The sequence below is a fragment of the Diadema setosum genome, chromosome 4, assembly GCF_964275005.1.
Source record: "Diadema setosum chromosome 4, eeDiaSeto1, whole genome shotgun sequence".
NCBI classification, from domain to species: Eukaryota; Metazoa; Echinodermata; class Echinoidea; order Diadematoida; family Diadematidae; genus Diadema; species Diadema setosum.
Genome location: NC_092688.1, coordinates 14,050,797 through 14,076,185, shown reverse-complemented (window position 1 = coordinate 14,076,185; position 25,389 = coordinate 14,050,797). Strand labels below are relative to the sequence as shown.

General features: G+C 39.0%; 1 protein-coding gene across 1 annotated transcript in view; it reads left to right on the top strand.

The window, feature by feature from the left end:
- The window catches only part of LOC140226894 (rabankyrin-5-like), a 35,955-nt gene extending 11,094 nt beyond the window's left edge, over positions 1-24,861 (top strand). Inside the window, exons 3-23 of the mRNA XM_072307321.1 lie at positions 968-1,086; positions 2,096-2,231; positions 3,109-3,232; positions 5,184-5,333; positions 5,868-6,033; positions 7,242-7,446; positions 8,256-8,324; positions 8,950-9,101; positions 9,846-9,943; positions 10,749-11,085; positions 11,393-11,645; positions 12,471-12,639; positions 14,227-14,345; positions 15,585-15,741; positions 16,086-16,286; positions 16,967-17,143; positions 17,545-17,692; positions 18,458-18,548; positions 19,843-20,114; positions 21,063-21,153; positions 22,816-24,861. Coding sequence (XP_072163422.1) covers positions 968-1,086; positions 2,096-2,231; positions 3,109-3,232; positions 5,184-5,333; positions 5,868-6,033; positions 7,242-7,446; positions 8,256-8,324; positions 8,950-9,101; positions 9,846-9,943; positions 10,749-11,085; positions 11,393-11,645; positions 12,471-12,639; positions 14,227-14,345; positions 15,585-15,741; positions 16,086-16,286; positions 16,967-17,143; positions 17,545-17,692; positions 18,458-18,548; positions 19,843-20,114; positions 21,063-21,153; positions 22,816-22,945 — 3,364 coding nt within the window. The 3' untranslated portion in view covers positions 22,946-24,861. The remainder of the gene's footprint in view (positions 1-967; positions 1,087-2,095; positions 2,232-3,108; positions 3,233-5,183; positions 5,334-5,867; positions 6,034-7,241; positions 7,447-8,255; positions 8,325-8,949; positions 9,102-9,845; positions 9,944-10,748; positions 11,086-11,392; positions 11,646-12,470; positions 12,640-14,226; positions 14,346-15,584; positions 15,742-16,085; positions 16,287-16,966; positions 17,144-17,544; positions 17,693-18,457; positions 18,549-19,842; positions 20,115-21,062; positions 21,154-22,815) is intronic.
- Positions 24,862-25,389: the final 528 nt, after the last annotated feature.

Sequence of the window (25,389 nt, the reverse complement as noted above, 5' to 3'; positions counted from 1 at the left end):
GAGAATCATGCATTATGGCGGAGGCATCAGTCGCCATAGCGACATTTCTAGTTTTTTTTTTTGTGTCTGTGTGTGTGAGATTATGCCAGTGTGGTAAAAGTCTGAGCATTAAAAAACAAAAACAAAAAACAAAAACAAAAACAGCAAAACAAATGAAAATATGCAGGTAGCATCACAATTAGTATTCTTGTATTGTTCAAGGTCAATAATGCAGGTCTCATTTTGTGAGATTCAGCTCAGGTGCTATAAAGTTGCAACTACTTCAAAATGCTTAAGCAGGTGTGAGTTTTGGATGCTGTACTCAACATTCACTGTTTTAAATTAGCAGTTGAAATTTGTACAATATTGAGCTTGACCCTCCAAAAATTGTCACATTGTTTCACATGGGTGTAGACACATTTAAAAACTATTTCTTGCTGATAAGTTCATATCACTTATAACTATGTGAGGGTAGATTATAGGGTACCATTTATAGATTTCTGTTTCCTTTTCATTTTTACTGACAACAGTGAAATTTGACCACTCCAGAACAAATGAGTAAAATCACAAAACAAGACCACAAAATAACAAGAACTGATGTTACAGCAACCTCCATTATTTTCAATAAAAGAGGCTGTGGATGATTGAGGTAATGAAGAGTTAGAAAGGTGCAGCTGTTGCATTTTGCACTGTCTGCTGGTGCACTGTAAACAAGGACATTTTTGTGGTACACTAATTTTCATGTATTTTGTGCTGCCTTTGGCTAGCGTGAATTCTTAAACCTATGAAATTATCTTCATGATTTTCTCTACACATTTTGAATGGGTTGAATATTGTGCAGGGTGAATTCAAAGAACCTGTGAATGTGTATTTGTCTGCTCAGAGTGAATACTTAATCGCACGAAAACTTTTCACGTTTACAGTAATCGTTAAAAAGAGTGTGGAAGGATATCATCATGTATGATACATTTTCTTTGTCTCTGTGCAGTGATCTGGTGGTGAGGTTGGCAGGTCAAGAGGTCAAAGCCCATAAGTTTGTCCTGGCGGCCCGTAGTGATAGCTGGGGGGTACCCAACCTCGCTGATGTCTTAGCCATTGATTTCACAGGTAAAGGAAGACTGTTGTTGTGTTCAAGCATGTCTCTCTCTCTTTTGTGACCTATAGCGCTTGCATTAGCTATCTATCTTGTTAGCTAGCTAATTGTATGTGAATATTTCACTGTAACAAATGATAAGATTCTTGAATTCTTTTTTCACCCTGCCATTCCAGTGTGAAAATGATTTTACACACTACCACCAAGTATTTTTTGGAAAGTTTGAATTGATTATAAAAACAGTTCCGTCGATGAGAGTTTGAACAAGTGATATTCTCTGAAATTTCACTTAGCAGTTCTAATGCAGGGAATGCCCCCTCCCCATATGTTGAATAGGATTGCGTTGTGCTACAACTGTATACCATGTCATGTTAAATAGGTTATTATTTAGATGATTTTTGACTAAATTAGCACCATGTGACACTCACTGTTTGTTTATTTATTTGTTTGTTTGTTTTGTGGCTCATTCTTGCAATATATGAAGGTAACTTACAAATTCTTGCAAGAGGATTTCAGTATTATACACTTAATTGTACAGTGTATCTACTATCAAAACAAATGTTGCATGCTTTGTCATTGCCATGCACTATTCTAGACTACACATGTATAATATGCACACCAAAAATTATGAGTAAGTCTTGGCATGTAATTCTATTTCACCACAGCCTTGGACCTTGAAAAAGTAGAACTGCACTTGGGTCTAATTATGCATTTGTCATACACATAATCAAGTATAGTGCATTTGAGATCATACACTATTTATAGTGTATGATTTAACACTGTCAGCCTGTTGTAATGGTACTGTATATGCCATATATTTCTCATTGAGAATTTAAAAAACTTGCAGAGATATCAATTCTGATCTTGACGTGAATGTGACTGGCATACATTGTACATACATGTACATTTCTCCTTTCAGTATGGTACTCCACGATTGCTAACTATACACACAAAAAAAAAATTAGACTCGATAAATATATATGGCTTATGCAGTATATCTTTTCCCCCATTTTGCCTAACCAGACATCTCCCAGGAGGTTGGAATGACTCTCCTAAAATGGGTCTACACCGATGTCATCGCCTTGAAGCAGGATGACTCCTTTATCCTGGAGCTTCTTCGGGCGGCTAGTAGATTCAAACTGAGTCCACTTCAAGACAGGTAATCAGTGTGGTGTGTGTGGGGGGGGGGGGGGGTAGTGAGTGTGTGTTTGTCTTTTTTTTGTGTGTGTGTGTACTTATGAGGTCATGTAAACTGACAAGATGTTTAGACAAATGTTCTGAATACTACACTATACACATACCATATGTCCAAAAATAAATATATATACAATGGAACCTCTGCAATGATGATTTTAAAAGTATTGAATCAATCCAAATATGATTTCAGGGTTTAAAACTATAACTTATTTCCCACACCTTACAGGAAACCCCATCTGATTTACTTCAGTGGTCAAAAAGAATTGAGGATCTTTGTAGAACATGTCAGGAATCCCTTCTATCCAAGTTCTATCTATTGTGTTCACGCATTAATATGCAGTTCCAAGAGCATCCCAGTGCTAAACTTGGAAGAAACAGACCCATGACATACTTCACAACAATCCACATTTCTCTGTGACCACCTAACCAAATTGAATGGGGCTTTCTGCAAATTAGAGCTAAGATGTTATATTTTTAGACCCTCAAAGTGCATTCAGATAGTTTAATAATATTTACAGTTATAATGCAGAAATCCGATTGTATTTTTTTTTGGGGGGGTGGGACATACTGTACATTGGCTTTTTCACAATTTACAAATCAGAACCGAGAAATTGTTTTGAATGTTATAAAACATTTGAATAAATCTTGCACTTCAGTGACAAATTAGCAGTCTTATTTATTATTACCATTCTGTCATAATGTTGTAATTCATTTAATTTGAATGTACAAATGTATCATATTTTTGTTTTTTTTATATTTGTTATGGTTTCTTTGATTTAAAAAGAGGCATAATGAAGAGACCCTCAATTATGGTAGGATGTGAATTTCTGTCTGTACAGGTGTGAGAAAGCCCTCATGTCATCTGTCACGGTGAGGAATTGCATTCGATACTACCAGGTGGCAGAGGAGATTGCAGCCTTGGAACTCAAGAACTATTGCTCTCAGCTCATCTCAAACCATTGGGTAAGTGATTGATTGAGGATTGAGAATGATTTGAAGAGCTATCGCATGACTTGGGGTCCTATTCATGTTTGAAATATTAAAGGCATCATTTACAATTTGTACCATTTGCAGATAAACAAAAACCTAGCTTTAGTGCTTCAAAATGATTCTAAAATGTTAGGGATAAAAACAGCCATTGTGAAAAAAAAAAAAATTTAATCAGTATAATCAATGTCAAGTACTGTTGAATGTACATAATGTGAACAATAGTCAGGATTAAATTGTTTGTAGAATAAACAGTCTACAGTAGCTGTTTATTAAGAAAAATAGTGACATCTCCTTTTATTTTAGGCTTTATTGTAAAATGTTTTTATGATAGGGTGTTTTGTACTACAACTGACCTACAAATATGCATCAAATGTGATAACTTGAAATTTTTTTAAATCACTGCTCCCAGTGGTAAACAGTGCCTTTAACTCCCATGTGTTGTTTGTTCATCAAACAGATTCTTTCAATGGCTTGATTCGTTCGCTGAATAAGTACACTAGAATTTATTGTATGAGATGGGTGGGCAATCACTGGGGCAAAGAAAAAAAAGGTTCACCTCTCGGCACTCAAAGAATGACATTGACTTCTGACTCACAGAGCTTGATAAATGCTTGCCTTTTGTCAAGGCCCTCTCACTGTATAGTGAAGAGAGCCCAGTCGAGTGGGGTTGTGTGAGGGCCTTTTGAGATCTGCTTCATATCCTTTTGTTAGCCCGTTGAATTACCGACTTTTGCTCCCCGATTTCAGGAGCAAAAGTCTACCGATCTGCGTGTCTGTCTGCCCAAGCCTGATTTGCATATGGCGAATGCACGCCACAGACCTCCAATTAAGGGTGGTCGGTAATGTAGGCCAGACAGCGCCAAGACGGAGGATGTGGGGAGCGTGCTATTCCATTGGTTGACCAGAACCTGTTGATATGACTATTCAGTTTGGTTCATGTGACATGAAAGATAATGTGTGAAGCAGATCTTCTGCTTCAGCTGATCTTCAGCTGATCTTCAGCTGTCGCGCTCAGCTGGGCTCACTTCGCTCACCTGATACAGCGAGAGGGCCTTGACAAAAGGCTAGATAAATGCTAGCAAGGAGATCTGACAGAGGAAAAGAGTGCTACTTGGCTCTTGGCAATTAAAGCAAGTTGGAAAAATAACAATGTGGCTTTAGCATAGCATTCTTCCTTCCTGCTTCCTTCCACTATGCTTCCTCTAGAGAGTTTTGCTTTTGTTTCTTCTTGTTGTTTGTGTAAAGTTTATGTTCTTAAAATAGTAGCATTCAGTCAACTAGTTTGAAAATGAAATCTGTGGGTTTTTTAAAGTTAAAAGTGCATGTCAAATGCTTCATTCATAGTGAGATTGTGAAATTTACATGAATAATGTTTGAAAAAAAAAGCTTTACCAAAAAGAATCAATGTGAAAATTACGTACTATAATGCTTGTACTGTATTCATACAGCACCTTTTCATCAATTTAAATCGTTAGCCACTCTATGTTTACAGTGTGGCAAAGTACACACAGTACTGTATATGCATGCACACATTGAAAATGATCTCTGTAACATAGGACATAACTGAAACAATTTGATGTAGAATGCAGATAATGCACAGAGAATTCAACACTAAGTGTACTACTATTATATAGGTTGAATGCTTGAAGTATAAACTCAGATACTGCAGTTCTGTACAGCATTATGTAACACACACTGTAGCATTTTGTACATCCAATTCGAATGTGATTTCTTTATTTTTCTCTTGCAAACGATGCAGTCGGGCCCAAATATAGGTCTTAAAACTTGCGTAACAATAATCACACACAGAATTAGAATTGTAGGGTAGTGTATGATCAAATTACCCCAGTGGAATCAGACAGTGATGCATCTGTTGGGAATGGAGTGCTGTGAGAACTAAAAAGCTTCCTGTGTACTTCTGCAGAATGATTTTACCAGCGAGGATTTTGGCAACATGGCTGCCTCCTTGCTGTACAAGATGTTCAAGGCCAAAGCGCCGTTCCCTCTCCACACTGCCATCAGGAATCGCAGGGAGGACATCGTCTTCCTCTACCTCGTTGAGTTCGATGCTCAGGTAGGGTGTCTACGCAAATGTGTTTTCTAGGAAGGGTTACCTCGCCTTGCACTGCTATCAGTCCCATTGCAGTGAGAGGTATCCATACTCAGCATACTTTATCTCATCTCACAAAATCTCTACTGTCTGACCCAACAACGAAAAATGTATACAGAAAGACTTATGTATTACAATGATTTACTGCACGTGAAATCTTCCTGGTTCAGCCGTCAAAACAAAGACCTGATAGTCATAATGTGCACTACAAGTGGTTAATTATAAGATGTATAGGAGGAAAAGAGGTTTGTGGTACACACCGTGTGTATGTAGTCCTTGAAAGGGCTGTTGTTTGTCAAAAGAAGAACCTAGAAGGAGGAGAGTTAAGTACCAGTATTATAGAGTTTATGAAACATTATCAGGGAATGACCCTTATAGCCTAATGTGCAATGTCATTATCAACCAGTGAACTGCCAACCTCTTGCAGGTGGGCTGTGATATCAGCAAAAAATAGAATTAAAAAGATTCATATTTCACATTTGCTCCTCTGTCAATCAGCTGCCAGGAAAGTTGAACGAGGTGGACGAGAGGAATGACCTCCCGCTGGACCTCGCCCTGTCCACCAAGCAGGAGAGTATCGCCAGCGAGCTGGTCAAGCACAGGGCGGACGTGGACCGAGCTGACCGCCAGGGTTTCAGCCTCCTCCACAAGGCCATTAAGAGAGGTCAGTGATAGCTCCTCAAAACTCAAGGTGTTGTGTCTGTATGTTGGAATTATTTGTGGTTTTGATGGCTACAGTAGAATGTCCTGAGAAGCAGTACTTACTTGAGATACAGAAGAGCAAAGTCTATTGAGATGACAACTTACCCATCCTCAATGTAGTAATCACAGAGAGAGATGTGTTGAATAAAAACTGTGAAATATATGAAGAAGCAGGTCCATGGATAGTTTAGCATAAAGTATTGCAGAAAAAAGGGGAAAAAATATGTTCATGTGAATCCCAGTTAGTTTGATTTCCGCCTGAAAGTAGACATCATGTTTTTGTGAATGTAATGTTGGTTTCAGATTTTTAATCGTTTGATTCTGCATAAAGTTGTCATTCTTTGTAAAGATTTGTAATTCTTTTCAATAATTGTTTGTTTTGTTATCTGTTTTATTCACAACACTGTACAAAAAGTATATAGGATATCATGTTCTTATTTAAAAAGGATGTGAAGAAAATGAAATATTTCATGAAAATTGAAATCAGAATTTGACTCTATTTGCTCTAATAGTGTCTTGTGACAAAGATGGTTATTATGATTCCATGCCTAACTGACTGTTATGTGAGATAAGCGATTTGATAAATATTCTAAAAGTTTGGTATTATTCTTACTGTTTGTCTGATTTCAGTCAAGTTTTCACTGATCTGTATCATGAGATTTATGAGAAAATAGTGTCGGTCTTTGGTCTTTGTTCAATCTGTTCTTGCTATCATGTGATGAAATAATGGGTAAAAACTGGATACTACCATCTCGTAAACTTATTGGTCAAATTGTTTTGTTGTTGTTTTTTTAATGGCAAGAGCTGGATGATGGTAAAGGAGCAGAGTCAAGATTCTAATGTCTGAATTCTTGAAATTAATAACATTTTTACATCATCTTGAATTAAGTTGTTTCAATTTCCATATATCCTTTGAGGTGCTGATAAATGTAATGATTGAATTTGTTTAGATCTAAAATGATGTGGTGTTATGTTCAAAATGGAGTGTCATGAATATGATGATATTTTGTACTGCCACCAACATTCATTTTAAACATTAGACAATGAATATAATGTGCATTATGACAAAATTTGTTTGCTATGAGGATACTGTGAAAGGATCCAGAGGACTTTTAAGATTAGATGTATTGACATTAAGGCCCGGCTCTTGTCACACTTTGTTCACAACAGTGGACGAGTTCTCTGCGAACTTCTTGATCAAGACCAACGCTAATGTGAATGCCGTCACAAGGGGAGACATGGAGACACCCCTCCACATGGTGGCGGGCTTCAATCCCGTTGTCACGGAGAAGAGCCAGCTGGACGGGATGGTCAGGGTGGCCGAACAGATCCTGCAGAATGGGGCAAACCCCAATGCACAGGATGCCAAGGGCAAGTGAGTGACGTGATGTTCTAACATCAAATCTTATGCATGGGACTATAAAACATGTCCTTGAGATTTCAATCAGCTGCTTAATGACTCAAAATTGCATACTTTCCACCTCCATGATGGGGGTTTTCAGTAGTTCCCATATTCTCCCAGATGCTGTTCTTTGTAGTCAGTGTTCAATAGAATTTATTATCCAGTTCCGCAGAGCAAGGAATGTGCTTTTAGTGTGATCATTATGTGCAAGGCTACTATATATACACTGTACATGGGTGCCCTATCAAAATGAACTCCATTGAGAATGCTGTGTGCTCCATAGTGTGAAACATGATTGGAATCTTTGAATGCTTAGGAGATATTGAGAATGCAGGTCCATGTATGCAATGTGTCATGACATCATTTGACACATGATTAAGCAGAGGAAACTATAATGAATACATACCCGTATTGGACATATCCGGATGAACAGACTATGTTGGGATGATGTACATGTGTTATGCATTCCTAAATTTATGATTAGTTTTTTCTGGTCAGGAAATAGAAATCATCTATGATTTGTTATTTGCCACAATCATACTTCTCAAAATTATGCCCCCCCCCCCATATCAGCACTGAAGTATAAGGTTGGGGTGTCTCTGCACATGTAAAAGTAAGTCCATGTGTCTGTAGAACTCTTTTTGTTAACATTTCTTTTTCAGCACCATTGTCACAAAAAAAAAAAGATAACATATCGTGGAATAAAGCTGAGGAATGTTTGATGATACCACAGTGACATTGAGTTTCCTCATTGTTACTCTAATTCTATTTCTTTTCCCCAGTACACCGCTTTTCATCGCCATAGGAAGTGGAAATGTTGCAGTCTTTGACCTCCTTATCAGTCAGAAAGGGTGAGTAGATTTTTTCATCAAAAGTGTTCTCAATTCTCTGTCTTCACTGCAATGGAGTCATGCCTTCGAATTACATGTTGTCACTAAACCATTGTAAGCCCATAGCTATCTGACCGCTATTCTGCATAGGCAATATACATGTATCGTGGATCATTGGTTCTTTTTTGTATGGTCTTGAATATTGCTGCAAGTGAATTCAGGATTTATTTCACCTAGTGTATTATTTATGGATGAATCTGTTTTATTGGTAGTACTTTGATGTGTTAGGTTAATTTATTGTCTCTTTGGATGACACATCTCTGAAAAAAATAAAAGGTGTGATTTACATTTTAAAGGACTCAAAAGTGAGGTCTTAGCTGATGTTGCTGGAGTGTAGGCTTATTTCATAGGAAATTGGACTCTGTTGTTGGGGCTTTCTGAAGTAATTGTACTGTATAAGTCACTTCGAGTTCTCATTGTATTTATGTGTTCATGCGTCTTGAGTATGCAGTTGTGGTAGGTATGTTGTTGGTCCATTATAACATTCCAAGATCATTTTGTGAAAGATAATTGCTAGTCTGTAGAGCTGATGCCGTCCTGAAGGTAAATTTTCTCCTCATTATGTATCTTACCATGCTCTCCTCAGGATAAACTTTGACCTCCTGAATAATGATGGAGACAGCGCCCTCTGGTGGGCCCTGGACAATACTGCCACCAATGTCAGCTACGGGGAGGACAGCTTTGCCGCCAAGCTGATCCGAAGGGGGTGCAGCCCCGACGCCATCAATCCTCAGACTGGTACCATTTCTTCACTTTATATTTTTGCTTCCATTTTCCGCATAAACAAATTGTTCAAACCCTGCTGGACTTCAATGATTCTTTAGCTTGGCTAAAGTGCTCACTTCAAACCATGCAATCAGGGAATATCGGATATTTAAATGAGATGATGAGTTTTGAAAATGTACTTTTATGAGTGAATTGCCGTACCTACGCATGCATACTGGATTTGAAATATGACTACAATGTATATGGGAGGTTAAGTTTTTGCCTCCAACCTTTTTTTTTTCTTTTTTTGTTGTTCATTTCGCACACATAGTAGATTTTATCATAAAAACAAGAAACAAGGCACCTTTTGAGGAGCATCCAGCCCTCTGAGATATGTGCTGAAGAAATAAAACTAATTGCTATTTAAAACTACATATGAGAGTTCTGTGTGGGATGGAGTCAATGTAGTCAAGCCTTTTGGATACTTCTCCTGGAATTTGATAATGTGAAGAGTTTAAATCAGTGGTTAATTTAGTGTTAAATTGATCAAATATACAGTCAGTTTAAAGTCTGTAAGATATCTGGGAGTGATGATACAATATGCTGAAGAAATTAGGCAGAATACATGATATGTTAATTTGTGCTTTTGGTGTGTTCCTGTGACAATGTAAATTTTTCTCAGTATTAAACCCCTATAGTTACTGTATGGTTGTTATGCCTTTCAGTGGTTTTTATTATTATGATGAAGAGTGTTTTCATTTCTCTCTCCCAACCAAGGTGATTCTCTGTTACACCGAGCTGCACGTTCAGGGAATGAAGAGGGAGCCCTGTTTCTAGCCACGCATGGTGCCTCGCCGAATCTTGCCAATTTCAAGGTAATACAAACAGTCACAGAAAGCTGGTGTCACAGTGGTAAGGGAACACAATGCTTTTAGTTGCAGTACAGAGCTGTTAAGTATATCTGTATTCTAGGTGTTGTTATGGTTGTAATGTTAACTGTAAGTCTGATGAACTTATGTCTATGTCAAGAATTAAGCCTTTTCTGTTGTTGCCATGGTAAATAGAACTTTTGTAATAGATGGAAACTTTAAGCAAGGTGTAAAATGCTTTTCCCGTGATGGAATACTGTCAGTTCGATGCATGCTTCATGGTCAACTGCAAGATTTAGCGTGCATTAACAGTATATTTGTGCACAGTTACATTAAGTGATACACTGTGTCATGGTATGTGATGATTACATTGCACTCCCATTATAACGAACACGGTTATAACAAAATTCGGGTTACAACGAAGTAAAAATTCAGGCCGCAACATTATTCACTCTATGTATTTTTATTATTTATTTGTTCGGTTATAACGAAATTTCAATATAAGGAAAGAAAACTGCCGGTCCCAAGGACTTCGTTATAACAGGAGTCCACTGTAAATTGTAGTAAGGAGTAGAGCAAGTGTTTGGGATGTGCCATTTCCACTCCACTTAACTCTTGACTCCACTCAAGGCACATGGAAAATCATTGCACTGTAAAAATCATCACACAGTGGATGAGAAAGGGAGGGACACTGAGTACAATTCTACATGCAGTGTTCAATTTAAAGTGAGTAATGAGAATGCTTTTGAAAGTGTCAGTCAACTCTAAGAGGTGTCGTGTGCTATTAAGATTACATTCTCGTTCTTTGCAGGGAGAGACACCCTTGCACTCCTCTGCCAGCTGCGGCCTCTCCCGTCTCACCGCGCTCCTCCTCAACAAGGGGGCCAACCCCAACGCCCAGACCCGGGAAGCCAGTCTCTCCAGCCAGTTCAGCTCCATGGGCGTCGGCCAGGAGTCTACTACCAGTGGTGGCGGTGGCAGAAGTAACCCCTTTGAGGATGAGTCTGTCAGGGGGAGCATGGATAAAGGAGGAGGAGGAGCGGGAAGCGGAGATCCAGGTCTCCTCTTGGCCAGTAGACAGACACCGCTCCACATGGCTGTGGCTAATCGCCATGCCGACGTCGTCAGTGTCTTTATGGAGCACAGAAGTGAGTTCTGCAGATATCAGTACATGTGATATTTATTCTCATCAGCTATTTTATTATGAATAAACGTTTGTTTATTATCAGTAGTGGCAAATTCATCTAATCTCAAATAATGAACCTGTATCTAAAATGATGAACCTGTATCACTCTACATTTTGTAAAGATCATATTTCTTCCCCTTTTTCTGTTTATGCTGTGGGGATGAGCAAATCACTACCTACAAATTGAAGAAGAAATGTAGAGAATCCTCTACCATCAACAAGCATTCATTTATTCGTTATGTCCATATTGCTTCATGCCCATTCCCCAGCGATGGCTCTCCAGTCCCGGGACGGCATCCAGATCATTCCAGACTTCAACCTGCGGGATTCCAACGACCAGACCGTGCTTGGCCTGGCCCTTTGGACTGGACTGCACAGCTTCGCCGCGCAGCTGCTCCATGCCGGGGCGAACATCAACTACACCACAGCAGACGGCCTGACGCTCCTCCACCTGGCTATCAAGAAGCAGGACACGTCTAGCGCCCTCTTTCTGCTGGAGCACCAGGCAGACATCAATGTCAAGTGAGTCGCCTCAATCCTGTCAGGTGGATAAGGACCAAGTGGGCATTATTTGTTTTATAGTTTGTTTTGGGTTGTGTTTTTTTTTTAGCATGAACCAGCTATAGTCCTCAAAGATTATTAGATAAGGATGTATTGATTAGGTAATCGTATGATATTGACTGTATTTATGCATCATTTGACATATGTTAATGTTGCAGGTATAAAATCACCCCATTCATTATGAGATAAAGTTGTCTTCACAGATCAAATAAAAGTACAATATTAGAACCAAGCTTTTATTCTGTTTATTTATTTATTTATTTTAGTTTTATTTCCACAGGGTAGTCTCATCAAGACCAGCAGGTCCTGCTCTTCCAGAGAGCCCTGCCCGTGATAAAAATACATAAACATTCATCGTAACACAAAGTTAACCTTCGTACATTATTGAACAGTAAAACATTAAAATCTACACGCATGAATACTTATCATAATACAGACAATCAAAATGAAATAAAATCATCTCAATAGATATATTTCTTTACATAGAATAAAAGTGGAATAACCCATCCCCCTCCCCTGTTGAATGAGTTTTAGTTGAGATGATGCAAGTAGTCAGAAAATCTGTATTGAGTATTATTTTGATGGCAGATCACTCATGAGCTAAAATGGTCAGCAGAATTAGATCTTTTCCCTTGGATACGTTAAGACTTCTGTTGAATTGGGATTGATTTGTAACTCAAATTTAGGTGCAGACGGCATTGTCATGGTTTATGCCTCATGTGATGTTTGAGAAGATGAAACATTGTGTTTATGTGTGTGTTTTTTGGGGTATTTGTGATCACGCAGAACATCTGATGGACAGAGCCCTCTCCAGCTGGCCATCAAGAATCGCTTGCCCGTGGTGGTCGATGCCCTGTGCGTGAGGGGGGCCAACATGAACACCCCTGACGAGGACGGGAACCCACCCCTCTGGGTGGCTCTTGAGAGTGAGCAAGAGGACATGGCCTCGACTCTGGTGGGTAAACCGAACATGGAAAGCAGGACCAGTTAATCTGAGGCCAAGACAGAGTTTGCAGTGACGACTGCTATTGTGCAAATTTAGTTGTAATTCATTGTTAATTGAATGGGCTGTATTGAATTTTAGTGCTGAAATAATAATATGTGTATGATTTCATTACCATCCCATGCTAAAGTAACCAACCCATAACAATCTTTGATTTGATTGCCATCTGTTACAAGCACTGCAAGGTTTGTTGGTTATTAGAAAAAGGAATTTCAAAGACAAAACTAAATTTCAAGTGCAAATTGTGCTAAAATATCATTTTCTAGCCATAAATTCCACTAGGTTTAAGTCCTATTTCCCGTGTGCATGGAGGTTTTAAGGTCTGTCCTTGAGGTCGGGTATGGGTCAGTGAGCTTTATCAGCATATAAATCATTACAAAGAGAATATTTGTAGTAGATAAATTGATTTGCATTGGAAAGTTGAGGCATCTCTGTCTACTGTTAGCAGCAGTCAAATTGCTGTGGATATTTGTTTTTATGCCTCCACCACAAAGTGTCGTCAGAGGCATTATGTTTTGGGGTTGTTTGTTTTTCTTTTAATTTCAACTTGTACATGGTCATATCTGATCACCACCCTCTCTCACCTTGGAATCATGGATATAAATATATTCAGGCAAAACATAGCATCATCACAAGTTTATACAATACAAAGATTCTTGCTATCCGATTGGACAACTGCTCATCACATGACTATCACTAAAAAGTGCCATTGCACACTACCGCTGTTAAAGGGTGTGTACAGTTCTGGTCGAGGTGAGGATTTAGCATTTAACGTTTTGCGAGATATTCAGAAACCACTCTATGAGATGTCAAAGAGCATGCAATTCTAAGGGGTATCAAAAGTTTATTTGATGAAAATCAGTTTAGAAATGGCTGAGATATCCAAAAACAAGGTGAAACAAAGAGATCCTAATAAAGTTGTGGCCTGTCGCCTTTTATTATTATCACTTTTTTGGATATCTCAGCCATTTGAAAACCAATTTTCAATAAAGAAATGTTGAATCCTTCTTAAAATTACATGCTCTTTCATATTTCATAAGAGGTTTCTCATTATCTCACTTAAGAATGTTCAAAACATGAATCCCCACCTCAACCAGTACTGCACAGTCCCTTTAGTTATGCAATTTTTGTCTAGTAGTTGTTGATGCATGTATTGCACTCTGATGTTTACATTTTTTCCCATGATAGGTCACCCCCCCCCCCCCATGATAGGTCACAATTTCTAATACATACTTTTGCAGCACTCGGTCATTTATCTACTGTCAGCAATTATATCTGATTCCTTCTGCGTACGATAGTGCCATAACACAACAATTCAAAATAAGTTGTCATTTCAGCACTTCATTCAGGAATTAGCATGCACCACAATTATTGACATCAAATGTGTTGGATGAAGCAAATAGTGTGTCGTCTTACTCGTGCAAGTGCAACAAGGTTTTCCATTCATTGAAGGATGGATGCTCTATTCAGCTTGTTTATTTCGTATCATTCATCCCTATGAAAAGTGATGGTATGTGACACAATGTTTGGCTTTCACAGGTGCGGCATGGATGTGACACGACAGCGTGGGGGAGGGGCGAGGGTGGCTTGCAGCAAACCCTCTTACACAGAGCCATCGATGAGAACAAACAGTCTGTGGCCTGCTTCCTCATCAGAAGGTAACCTTCACTTGTCATGTGACATTTTGTTTTGGGGTAAAACAAAGTCCATTCTGTTGGTGCTGTCTCACATTTGGCTAGCATTCATGTATTGGGAATGGTCAGCTTTTATTTTGACTTCGTTCATTGCACATGATTGTTTTTCACAATATGCAGGGTACTGTAAAAGTGGAAATTTTCGCGGTGTTGAAATTTTCGCGCATTTCGCGCAACCAGAAACTAGCGCAAAAATAAAAACACGCGAATATTTTTGCTTGCCATACGTTCCTGTGCGTGATGTCTTGATTCCGCGGAATTAAAAACAAGCGAAACTCTTCTGACCCGGCCTAGCGCGAAAAATTAGTCGCGCGGAAATATCCACTTTTACAGTACTTCATTTCAAATAGTACATTTTTGTCATCATTTTATAGTGTAATTGTAAGATTGCTGTCATCATGTTCTTGAAATTTATGACATATTGATGCTCACAATATTTGTAATCACAATAATGACAATAGTAATAACAATGTTGATTATGATTATGATACCAGAACTATTTCTGCTTAATAATGTAATCACCATCATCATAATAATGCTAGTAATAACTAGAGAAGCACTCTGAGAGCGCAGACCTCCGCCAAGCATGCAGCTCATTTCCACCACTGATCTTGTTCTTCCATATAGATATCAGTGATTTCCACCCATACGTACTGCATTGTGTGCTGAAAGCCGCCCGATTTCCCAATATAGGAGCCTTTGTTACGTCATAAACCCTCAGCTGCACAGCGCGCCTCGCCCTAGCAGAAACTAGAGCATGCGCTTTAGTGCGCGCATGCAAACCTCAAATATGCCCAGCCTGAACTCCCAAGTTCATTGACCCTACCTGGCAAAATATCAAAAAACCTTCATAAATTCCCAAAAAATTCTCGGATCACTACCAAAAGTTAATCGTTTGTTACTTGTGTCATCCTCAACCTTTCCTGCAAGTTTCATCCCAATCCGTTAGCTACTTTTTGAGTTATTTTGCACACAGACAAACGAACTAACTAACTAACAAACAAACCAACGGTAGCGAAAACATAACCTCCCCCCTTGGCGGAGGTAATGATGATGGCAATGTTCCTCATCATCATCATAATAACGATTATTTTATAACTAGTAATATTGCTATTCCTGTCATCACCAACCATCTTTATTATAATCATTTTGGCTGGTATGAGTACAGTGGAGATAATTCTTCATTTTTAATTTTTTCTGCAGCATGTGTGATGTAAACAGCCCCCGTAGACCCGGGCCAAACGGGGAGGGGCCAGACGAAGCCTTCGATGGCCAGGGTCCCCTCCACCACGCCTGTGAGTGGGGCCAAGAAGAGGTGGTCCAGTGCCTCATTGAGCACCAGGCCGACATCAATGCCAAGGTAACTGAGGATTCTTATCCATTTTTACTTCTGTTCCTTGCAGCAGTTGGTGTTTTCATAGAGACAAATAAGTGTTCTGAAATGAATAGTGTAGTGCCTCTAGTGTGAATTTTCTTATTCATCATCATTCAGCCACTTTCTTTTTATTACTATGTTTAGAATCTTATACCGATAAATGATATGTTTGTGAGGTTACCATCTACTATAAGAAGATGTTACTACTGATTAAAAGATGATTATGTGCAAGTGAAAATGATAATGATTTTAAGGAATATGAGTGAATGTGAAAGAAAATAGCAGGCTGATCAAAGCTTTTGAAACATTTTTTCTACCAATGAATTCAGGATGCGGAGGGACGGACACCACTCCACATCGCCATCATCAACCAGCATTCCGCCATCATCAGTCTCGTCATCTCCCATCCTCTCTTGGACCTCACGCTGCGGGACAAGAGCGGCCTGACTCCCTTCGCTGCCGCTCTGACCCACAAGAACAACAAGGCCGCTCAGGCCATCTTGGATCGGGAGCCGCGGGCAGCCGAACAGGTGCTGACATTTCTTTTGAAAGGTCTATTGGTCATACATTTGCCTCTAAGGTGGACAGTTTGGTCAAGAAATAGGGATAGTAGAATGATGATGATGATAGAATATCTTCTGACTTTATTTTGTTTCTTAACATCACATGCGTCTCTTTTCTGCAAATAGAAATTTTTGTTTTTTCTCCAGATGTTTCTAAAAGTTGTATTCACATGTGTCCATATTACACCTATAATTATTTTACTCATTAATTTGCCATGGTCTCCAAAAAATATTGTTGTTGTCATATGCACAGGCAGGAGGTATGTAGGAGGTATGAGGTGTGTCTGTGTTGTAGATTCCAGGACATTTGGAATGACTGGAATATGTTTCATCTGGCATTCTGCCAGAAATGGCTTCCAGTATAATTCTTCCCTCTAGAACACTTACGAATTCACCCCTGCTAACACACCTATACACCCAGAATCTGCATTAACTTTCATCTGACCAAGTGTATCACTGTTTAGGCTCTTAATTTCAAACTGAGTTCTACATGGTATTAATCAGATTGAGTTTGGCTTTCACTGACTGTGGAGCTACACTGGTATCACCCATGGAGTATTAGCATTAAACTTTGTTTGAATCTCTTTTCATCCCAAAATCCATCTCTCACTGTGCTTCCCACCCCCCCCCCCCCACCACCTCCATAGCTCGACAACAAAGGCAGGAATTTCCTGCATGTTGCCGTGGAGAAGTCTGACATTGAGAGCGTGCTTTTCCTGATCAGCGTGCGAGCCAACGCCAACTCCCGCATCCAGGATTCTTCCATGCTCACCCCACTTCATCTCGCCGTCCAGGCCGGCTCCGAAATCATAGTCAGGAACTTGGTGAGTTCCATCTCAGAAAGTTGTATTGTCAGTTGAGTATCAGAAAGACAGTAACTCTTCTCATGCTGATGCTCACTGTTGTCAAATTTATAATTTTACCATTTATCCTGTGGATACTTTGGAAATGGACAGAGCCTTTCTCTGCAAGTCCATCCAGTTTTCACAAAATCATCAATTTATCCCTCATAAGTACCATTGCAATACTGTAAAAGGACGCATCGTTGTTACCATGACATTGATATTTCTGGAAGGTACGTATTATCAAGAATTAAGATCTCCAACTTTATACCACTACTAGAAGAATGTACTTCTTAGTGGCTTGGCTCTCAAGAAGTACTGGTTTGTTGTTGGTTTTTTTAAAGGTGCAGTACTTAGTATTGTGTTATGTTTATCATCGACAGCTTCTCGCTGGAGCAAGTGTCCACGACATCGACAATCATAAGCAGAATGCTCTGCACATGGCAGCAGCAAAGGACCACGCCACAATCTGCGGCATCCTCATTGAGAACGGCATCAACGTCGACGCCAGAGACGACAACGGGAATGGAGGTATGCTATGAGTCATACAACTAGTTTAGAGGATCATAGGAGTCTCTTCAAATTGGCATGTTTCAACCTTTTTGGAGTAATTTGTGATCAGATAAGGTTCCTTTCACTTACCTTATAAAATTGAAGTAATTAAGTAGTGTGTCATTACTGCATTATCATCCAAGTATCTTTAATACTCTGAAGTTATATACTCTGTCTTCTTCATGTGGTAGGATCTCCTGAGTTTGATTTTTCATTGCTTCACTGTGAGAGAGAGTGTAGTGTAAGATACACTTCATGCATATTAGAAGTGCAAAATGATGTGAGTGTGCACTGCGAGGAATCTTAAAAAAATACAGCATGTTTTGACTCCTAGTTTGTATATATATAAAGATAGATGACAAGCTTGTATTCATTGCTATGTGATTGCCCGTCATTAACGTACTTAACACCAATTATTCAGTGGTAGCCATGATGAAAAAATCACGTACTTGGGTTACAATAAAACCAACATGATGCAAGATTTATCAACCCGTTGAAGATGAGTCCCTGGAATACGCCTGGCAGGTGTCTATGTGAATGCGTGTTTCTGTTATAGCAAAATCAGTCCGTCCTCAACAGGTTAAGTTGAATAAGCTTGTATTCCTCCCTGTTAGAGTTTTTTTTTCTGCAAAAAAATCATTCAAAGAGACAATTCTCGTCATGAATTTAGTTTTGAGAAATAGTAAGAAAATATGTGTGAAGTCTGTAACTATCCCATATTTTATGTCTTTTCTGTCATTTCAGCCCTTCACCTTGCAGTGCAATATGGTAATTTAAATAGTGCTAAGGTGCTTCTTACCGAGTCCAACATCGACGCAGAAGCTTTCAATGCGAGGTGAGAATCTCTCCTTGTCCTCTTTTTCATTTGTGGTGAATTATCCAATTCTATATTCCAAATTGTCTTCTTTGATGAGAGTGGGGTGTGAGTATTTGATGCATTAAAAGTGAACTCTGTATGCCGTTTGATTTTAGATTGCCTTGAAGTATGGATCCTGTCCTGTTGAAATCACTCGGTGGTGCGATACAAAGAGAAGGCTTACACAGCCAGTGAAGCCCCAAAAGTCTTTACTTTTTAATTCATTGATAACATAACAAGAAAATGTTATACAATGAATTTCAACTGTTTACTGCTACTGAGACTCTGCAAACCAAATTGATCTAAGCTCTGTTGAGATCTCCATCACATGTTAACCATGTACTAACACAAAAATTAAACAAAACAAAACAAAAGAAAAAACACAAAAAGGCATTACATATTTGTCAGCCTTCTTTTTACTGCTGTTTGCCTGTGAGTGTATGTGCTGTCCAGGGTACATATGTGTTGGTATGCGATTGTGTGTTTGAATGGCGAAAGCAATTATTTGATTCATATTTCTGGAAAGTGTGGATATTTGCATTTGTGTGTGCAGGTTACGTGTAGCAAACTTTTAAGCAAAGCTCTACATTTGTACTGTTCTTGTGTGAAATGGCATTCATAAAGCCATGCAACTCATATAAGATTTTACCAGTTCCACTGACATTATTCCTTGCTTGCCTCATTTTAGTCTATAGCAATGTTCAGCCACCATATTTAGTACTATTCACGGAAGCAAAATTAACTGCTTTACAGATATCATATAAATACAAAAGGTGTATGTTGCCCTTTTTTAACTGTGGTGATTTGCGCCTTCCACCCCCATTCCCCAGAGATTTTTTTTTTCTCATCTGTCACTAATCGGAAGCAAAATCTTTTGCTTCCAGCCACGCATCGAAGTGTATCGGATCGCAGTCTGATGAATCTGACTTGATTGGCAGACTATCAGGGTAATGTCAGACATGTCGCATGTGATCCTCATCTTGGATGATCTTGTCTCATTAGATCAACGCCCAACATGTCTGACACTGACCTGGTAGTCGACCAACACAAGTCGGATTCAGCGGACTGTGATCTAATACACTTCGGGGGGGGGGGGGGGGGAATGGCTGAAAGGGATACACTTTGCTAACGGTGAGTGACTAATGAGTGAAAATCTCTGTTGAATGGGTGTATAAGGTAGACACATAATTGAGTCATTAACTTCCAGCCATATAACTATTGGACGACTTTGAGATTAAGGTTTAATGGTATCTAAAATCTTACACATGCACAGAGGGCAAACACCAATGCATTTACTGGGTCAGTACGGAAAGGACAATGCAGCGGCCATCTTTGACCTCTTCCGAGAGTGCATGCCCAACTACCCGCTGGACAAGCAGGACGCGGAGGGCAACACGGTCTTGCTGCTGGCCTACCAGAAGGGCAACGGGGCCGTCTGTCGGGCGATCGTCCGGGCCGGTGCCAGCCTGGGCATCATGAACAAGCAGGGCGTGTCCATCTTCAATGCGCAGGTGGCGACCAAGCAACTCCTCTTCAGGTTATTAGGTGAGAATGCACTTTAAGAGATTAGGGACTTTTCAATTGCGTGGACAATGACGCCATTCTCGTACTAGAGTAGTTCCAAATGGTTGCAGTCCACTTGTTACGTCCACAGTGTCATCACCCACTTTGATTTTCAGTGCACACCATTCACGACATACTATTATGATGTCATGCCATCATAACGTCATTATGACGTCAGCCTGCCTCCAGCAGGCTGGCTATTGGTGTGCCAAGCGATGACATCATTTCTGTCCTGAATCTAGGAAGATGTGAAATTCTTAGAAGACGTGTTCTCAATTCTGGCATTGGATGCAATGGAGAACTTTGAGCATGTGCAGTTCCTATAAATGCTGTCATTACTTCACTGTCCAAGTCAAGGTCGTGAAATCAAAAAATCACTATCAAAAGGAAAGAAAGGGTGTCTAGAGAGTGTTGAACATTCTTGACAGCATTTGGTAAGAACATCTGTAAGATTATTGGGTAGGAGCAAGTATTTCTGTTTTGTTGTTCTATTCAATTGGTTGGTCTTCCTTTTGACTCAAATAGGATATATGTACTGTAGGCAATGGGCATTCTGAAGGAAAGTAAATGAAAATATCATTTGAAATTTGAATGTCATTATGTTTGCTGTGGACATTGTTGGATTATATAGATGGAAAAGTCATATGTGTGGTGCTGGTTAAAAGAAATATTGCAAAGCAGGTTATTTCCCCCTGTGAACAACATTCACAAAACTAATTGATTGGAATTTGATATGCAATGTAGAAGTCAGAGTTTGAGCAATAGGCTGGGCTTAGACAGAGTTGTTGCTTTTTTTTTCAACCATCGCTTATGACAGGCAGGTGTGCCATGCACCAACCTTAGAGGAAATTTCAATATCGCAAGGAATGGTGGGATAATTATGATTTGAATTCCATGTTTTTATACTGTGTTTGTTTTGTGACAATACAGACATGCTATCAAAGGAACCGGCTTGGTCAGAGAGTGAGCTCTGCCAGGAGTGTCAAGTGAAATTCACCATCAAGACAAGAAAACACCACTGGTATGGAATAAAAGCATTTTGCAATTTCTATTTTCTTCATCAATATGTATTAACCATTTTTAACAAAAGTGATCTGCAGTCATGAGCTCGGGGAAATGTGGTCAGTGTTTGTATTGCATTTCACCATTGTTCCATTGAATATATAACATTGCAGGTTTCAAAATTTGGAAAAAAGAAAAAAGATCTTGGACCTTAGGACTCATCACTATTTACGTATGAAAAAGTGTGTGGTATTCAAAATATCATGTTTGAAAATTGGTATGCGTTTGTCATTGCTGTTGTGTCTTTGAAAACATGACAACAAAATGTGCACGCATGAGACGAGGTCTATTACCCTTTCCTTGGAATATGGCAGGTGTGTTGCATAAGAATAATGATTTCAGAGTGCAGAGTAATCACAATATGTTTGTTACCATTCACATTGATATAAAGCAATATTGCAGATAACAAACATTGTAATTTCATCTATCAGCATTTCTGGTATTGTAACTGCCAGTCCATTGCAAATGAAGTACGATTCATTCAACCATAACAAGCCATTGTATATCAGACTTCACTCAAGACTTAGCTTCAGTTACTCCAAGTGTCATGTAGTGCCATGTCTTTTACAAATATTGTGCAGAAATAGTCTCACAGTATGAAATGGAACACATGTCTTCAGAATTCCCAGGGGCACATTAGAAACATATTATGTGTAATAAAGTGCTCTTTAGAAATCTATAACTTCTGAGCTATGGTTGTGTGACCCAAGTCCTCATGCAATCTTATGACTTCCTGATTTGGGGTCACAGAGAGTGTATGGGTGCATTCGAGCGCTCTCCTAAAGCGAACTGTACCATACCGTACCCGCGCCAGAGGAGCGCTCGAATGTTCCTAAAGTGTACCGTACCGTACTGTACCGAGCCAAAAGTGGACCACTTCCCGATGTGCTCCAAAAGCATACCAAAGCGTACCAAAAGTTCGCTGTAAAGCATGCGCGTATCATGCGCATACGTCACAATGCAAAAACATCATTCTCTTTGTTCGGGACAGCTGTAAGTAGTTCAAGCGCCAGTTGGATGACATTCTTCCTAAAAAATGCGTGACCTTTTCTAAAAAATAACTTGTGAGGTACGCTTTCTCGACAGAGCGCTCGAACGCTTCATATCTGGCACAGTTCGGTACGCTTTGGTCCAGTTCGCTTTGGTTCGCTTTAGAGTGCTCAAACGCACCCTATGAAAACATGTGAGGTGCCTTGGTCTTTCATTATGCACTATAAATTTTAGGCCCAATTTCTGTGATTATGGCTTTTACCTTCACTTTTTTTCACTTTGCCCCATTTTTGTCCAGCTTACAACAAAGTGCATTTTTCAGATTGCAAACTGTTCTACATTTTTTCTCTCATTTTCTTTCTCTTTCACTGTGATTTATGAGATTTGCTATTACCATGAGCAACAACAACAACAAAACTCAGTTTTTACAGCACAACAATCCTTTAACTGTTAACAAAGTTAGAGCTTTTCCAGCATAAAGTACGTATTACTCGGTCATGCACCAAATCGCTCCCCATTGTGACTCCTCTAAATCTGTGTGTAATTTCTAGTGCCAGTTAGTCACAGCCCCCATTGTTTTCGTCAATCCTCAGGAATACAAATTAATTCTCTGTCTCTCTTTTTGCTTCAGTCGCCACTGCGGCCGGATCCTGTGCAGCAAGTGCTCATCCAAGATGGTTCCCATCGTCAAGTACGACCTGCCCCGCCCGGTCAGGACGTGCGACGTCTGCTTCGACGTCCTCTCGCTCGGTGCTATGTAACTTTTCCTTCGATGAAAGATTACGACGTGGAATGAGAGAAGCTTCCTTTCTATATATTTCGGGTGAAATTTGAAGTGACATTTTTTCTTCCTGGTCATGGGATTAGGAGATCCAGCAGTGCATGGCTACATGCTGAGGGTGACAAAGACATTATTCATTGTCTGCTATATAGTGGCAGCTGGACATCCAACATCATTTCAGACGTGCTTTCTCACGAGACTCAAATTGAATGGTATTTGGATGTCTTTTTGATTTGATTAATTGATGCTGACTCTGGTGAAATGATGGCTTTTATTGTGAAATTTGATAACAGGTGTGAGTCTACGATCATCCAGGAGTTATGTTCTGTGGAACATCGAAGAAATGAGTAAAGGAGTAGCACAAAGGTGGTCTCCTTTCCAATAAGAGAAACCAAGGTTATTTCAGGGGTATTAATGAGAGTTCTCGTGGTATACTTTTCTTGGCACTTGTTCGACCTGATTTAAATCCTGAAATGGAATGTGTGTGCACCATTCTTGTCTCCGAATGATTTCTAAAATGTGCATTATGCTGGGGCAAAAACCAATATGGTATGTCTCCCGAGAAACTTGAAAAGTAAGTTGCAATTTCATGCTGACTTTGCCAGTAGACCGTTTCATAAAGATGTTGTTAGTAGATAACCAGCATATGTTATACTGTCTGTCATCTCGCATTATTGACAAATAATTACTTTGTATTTGGTCTTCTCTGATATTAGTGCTACTTTCCTGTTATAGTCTGAAATCTATGGAGGAAAAGAGGATATTAAAAAAAAAAGCCTAAGGCTCGCAGTGTATTGGATGATCTTTCCATTTGACTTGAACACAGAGTGGGGGATGTAAAATCAAACATTAGGTATTAATAAATAAATTGGATAAGAATAGGTTGATAAATAGAATATTGATGAATAGGTATAGAATTTATTTAGGATTCACCTTTAAATGTTGATACTTACGCTCATTCCTTCTATTCTTTCAAAGTCAGCAGTTGTTGTGTTTATCACAATGACAGCACACCTCCCAACCATTCTGAATTTTGAGGAAAGAATCTGAATGTTGACCATTCCCGGCTCTTGTTTCAATAGGAGTTTCCTTTTTTTTTTCTTGATAATTTTACCTACACACTCCAATGGGAACTACTCTTTCTTTTCTACTTTTGAGCCAAATCATCCCTCTTTTCAATCAGAAATGTTGTGAGGTCTGTTATAGTATAGATATGTAAATACATTTTGTACTCATATATGCATATTCATACCCACTCTAGATCAGTAGTCAAAAGTGTGTTGAATAACATAATTCCTTTAGCCTAGGTTCATAGGGTTTACTAGACAATCTCTCCTTTTTATACAATTCTGCAGCAAACACTGTATATCATCTACATTACTCTATTTAACAAAGGTATATATTTTCAATTTCTATCAGAACATGTGAGCATAAAGAAAAAAAAGATGAACATATTTTGTATTTGGGAATGGATTTGCATTTGTGGGATATGAAAGATGACTCCCAAGGTGTACTGATTAAAGTATATAATTGAATCAGACCTACAGTATACGATTCCCTCCTACATTTCATCTTACAACCACTTACCAGTATATCTATGTAGAATTGGAAATAATTTGTTATTATGAGGCAGAGGGATCAATAATCCTCTCCCCTTTTCATTATTAGTATTTTGTTTTTGTTTCTTTCTGTCCATTTCTGTCATTTATAACTCTTTTACTGCGTATTTATGGACAGTAATGCCATTGTGTGCTGAGGTCAAGATCATTAGAAATAATGCTTGCACATTGCTGCAGCCAAGCATGAATACCTTATGCCATGGGGAAATTGTGTTTAATGTATGCAGCACTTTTAGCCTCAATATCATAACTTATGCTAATGCTCTTCTCCCGGTAAGCTTTTCTAATGTGGTTTCATTTCCAGTCATAATTGTACCTTTTTTTTCTAGGCAATGTGGAAAACTTTCACGAAAAAAAAAGGGATAATGCCCCTGCCCATTGCTTCTACATCAACACTGACAACTCTCTGACAACGATCCTTTGAGGACCTTTTTGCTGAAGATAGAAAATAGAAATACAACTGTTCTTGTTTTGATATTGTAACAATACCAGAAGTTGTTGTTGATACTAAGTGATATTGAAGCTTTGAGCTACTTGTAAACTGATATATTTTAATTCTTTACTGTGTCGTAGTAATCATTTGCTGCAGAGCAAGATGGAAAAAAATGGGGCATAGAATATACAAAGACTTTGACTTGTTTGCATGATAGCATGGTTGGGATGTCTGTATGTATTTGCTTTGAAGTTGAAAGTATTCCTTTTAAGATTGTGGGCTTATTTATCATTTGATACCGAAGGAACGGGAAAGGACCATTGAAACCGATGACGTGTACGAAGTCTTGAATACATCTTGTCAAGAAATTCC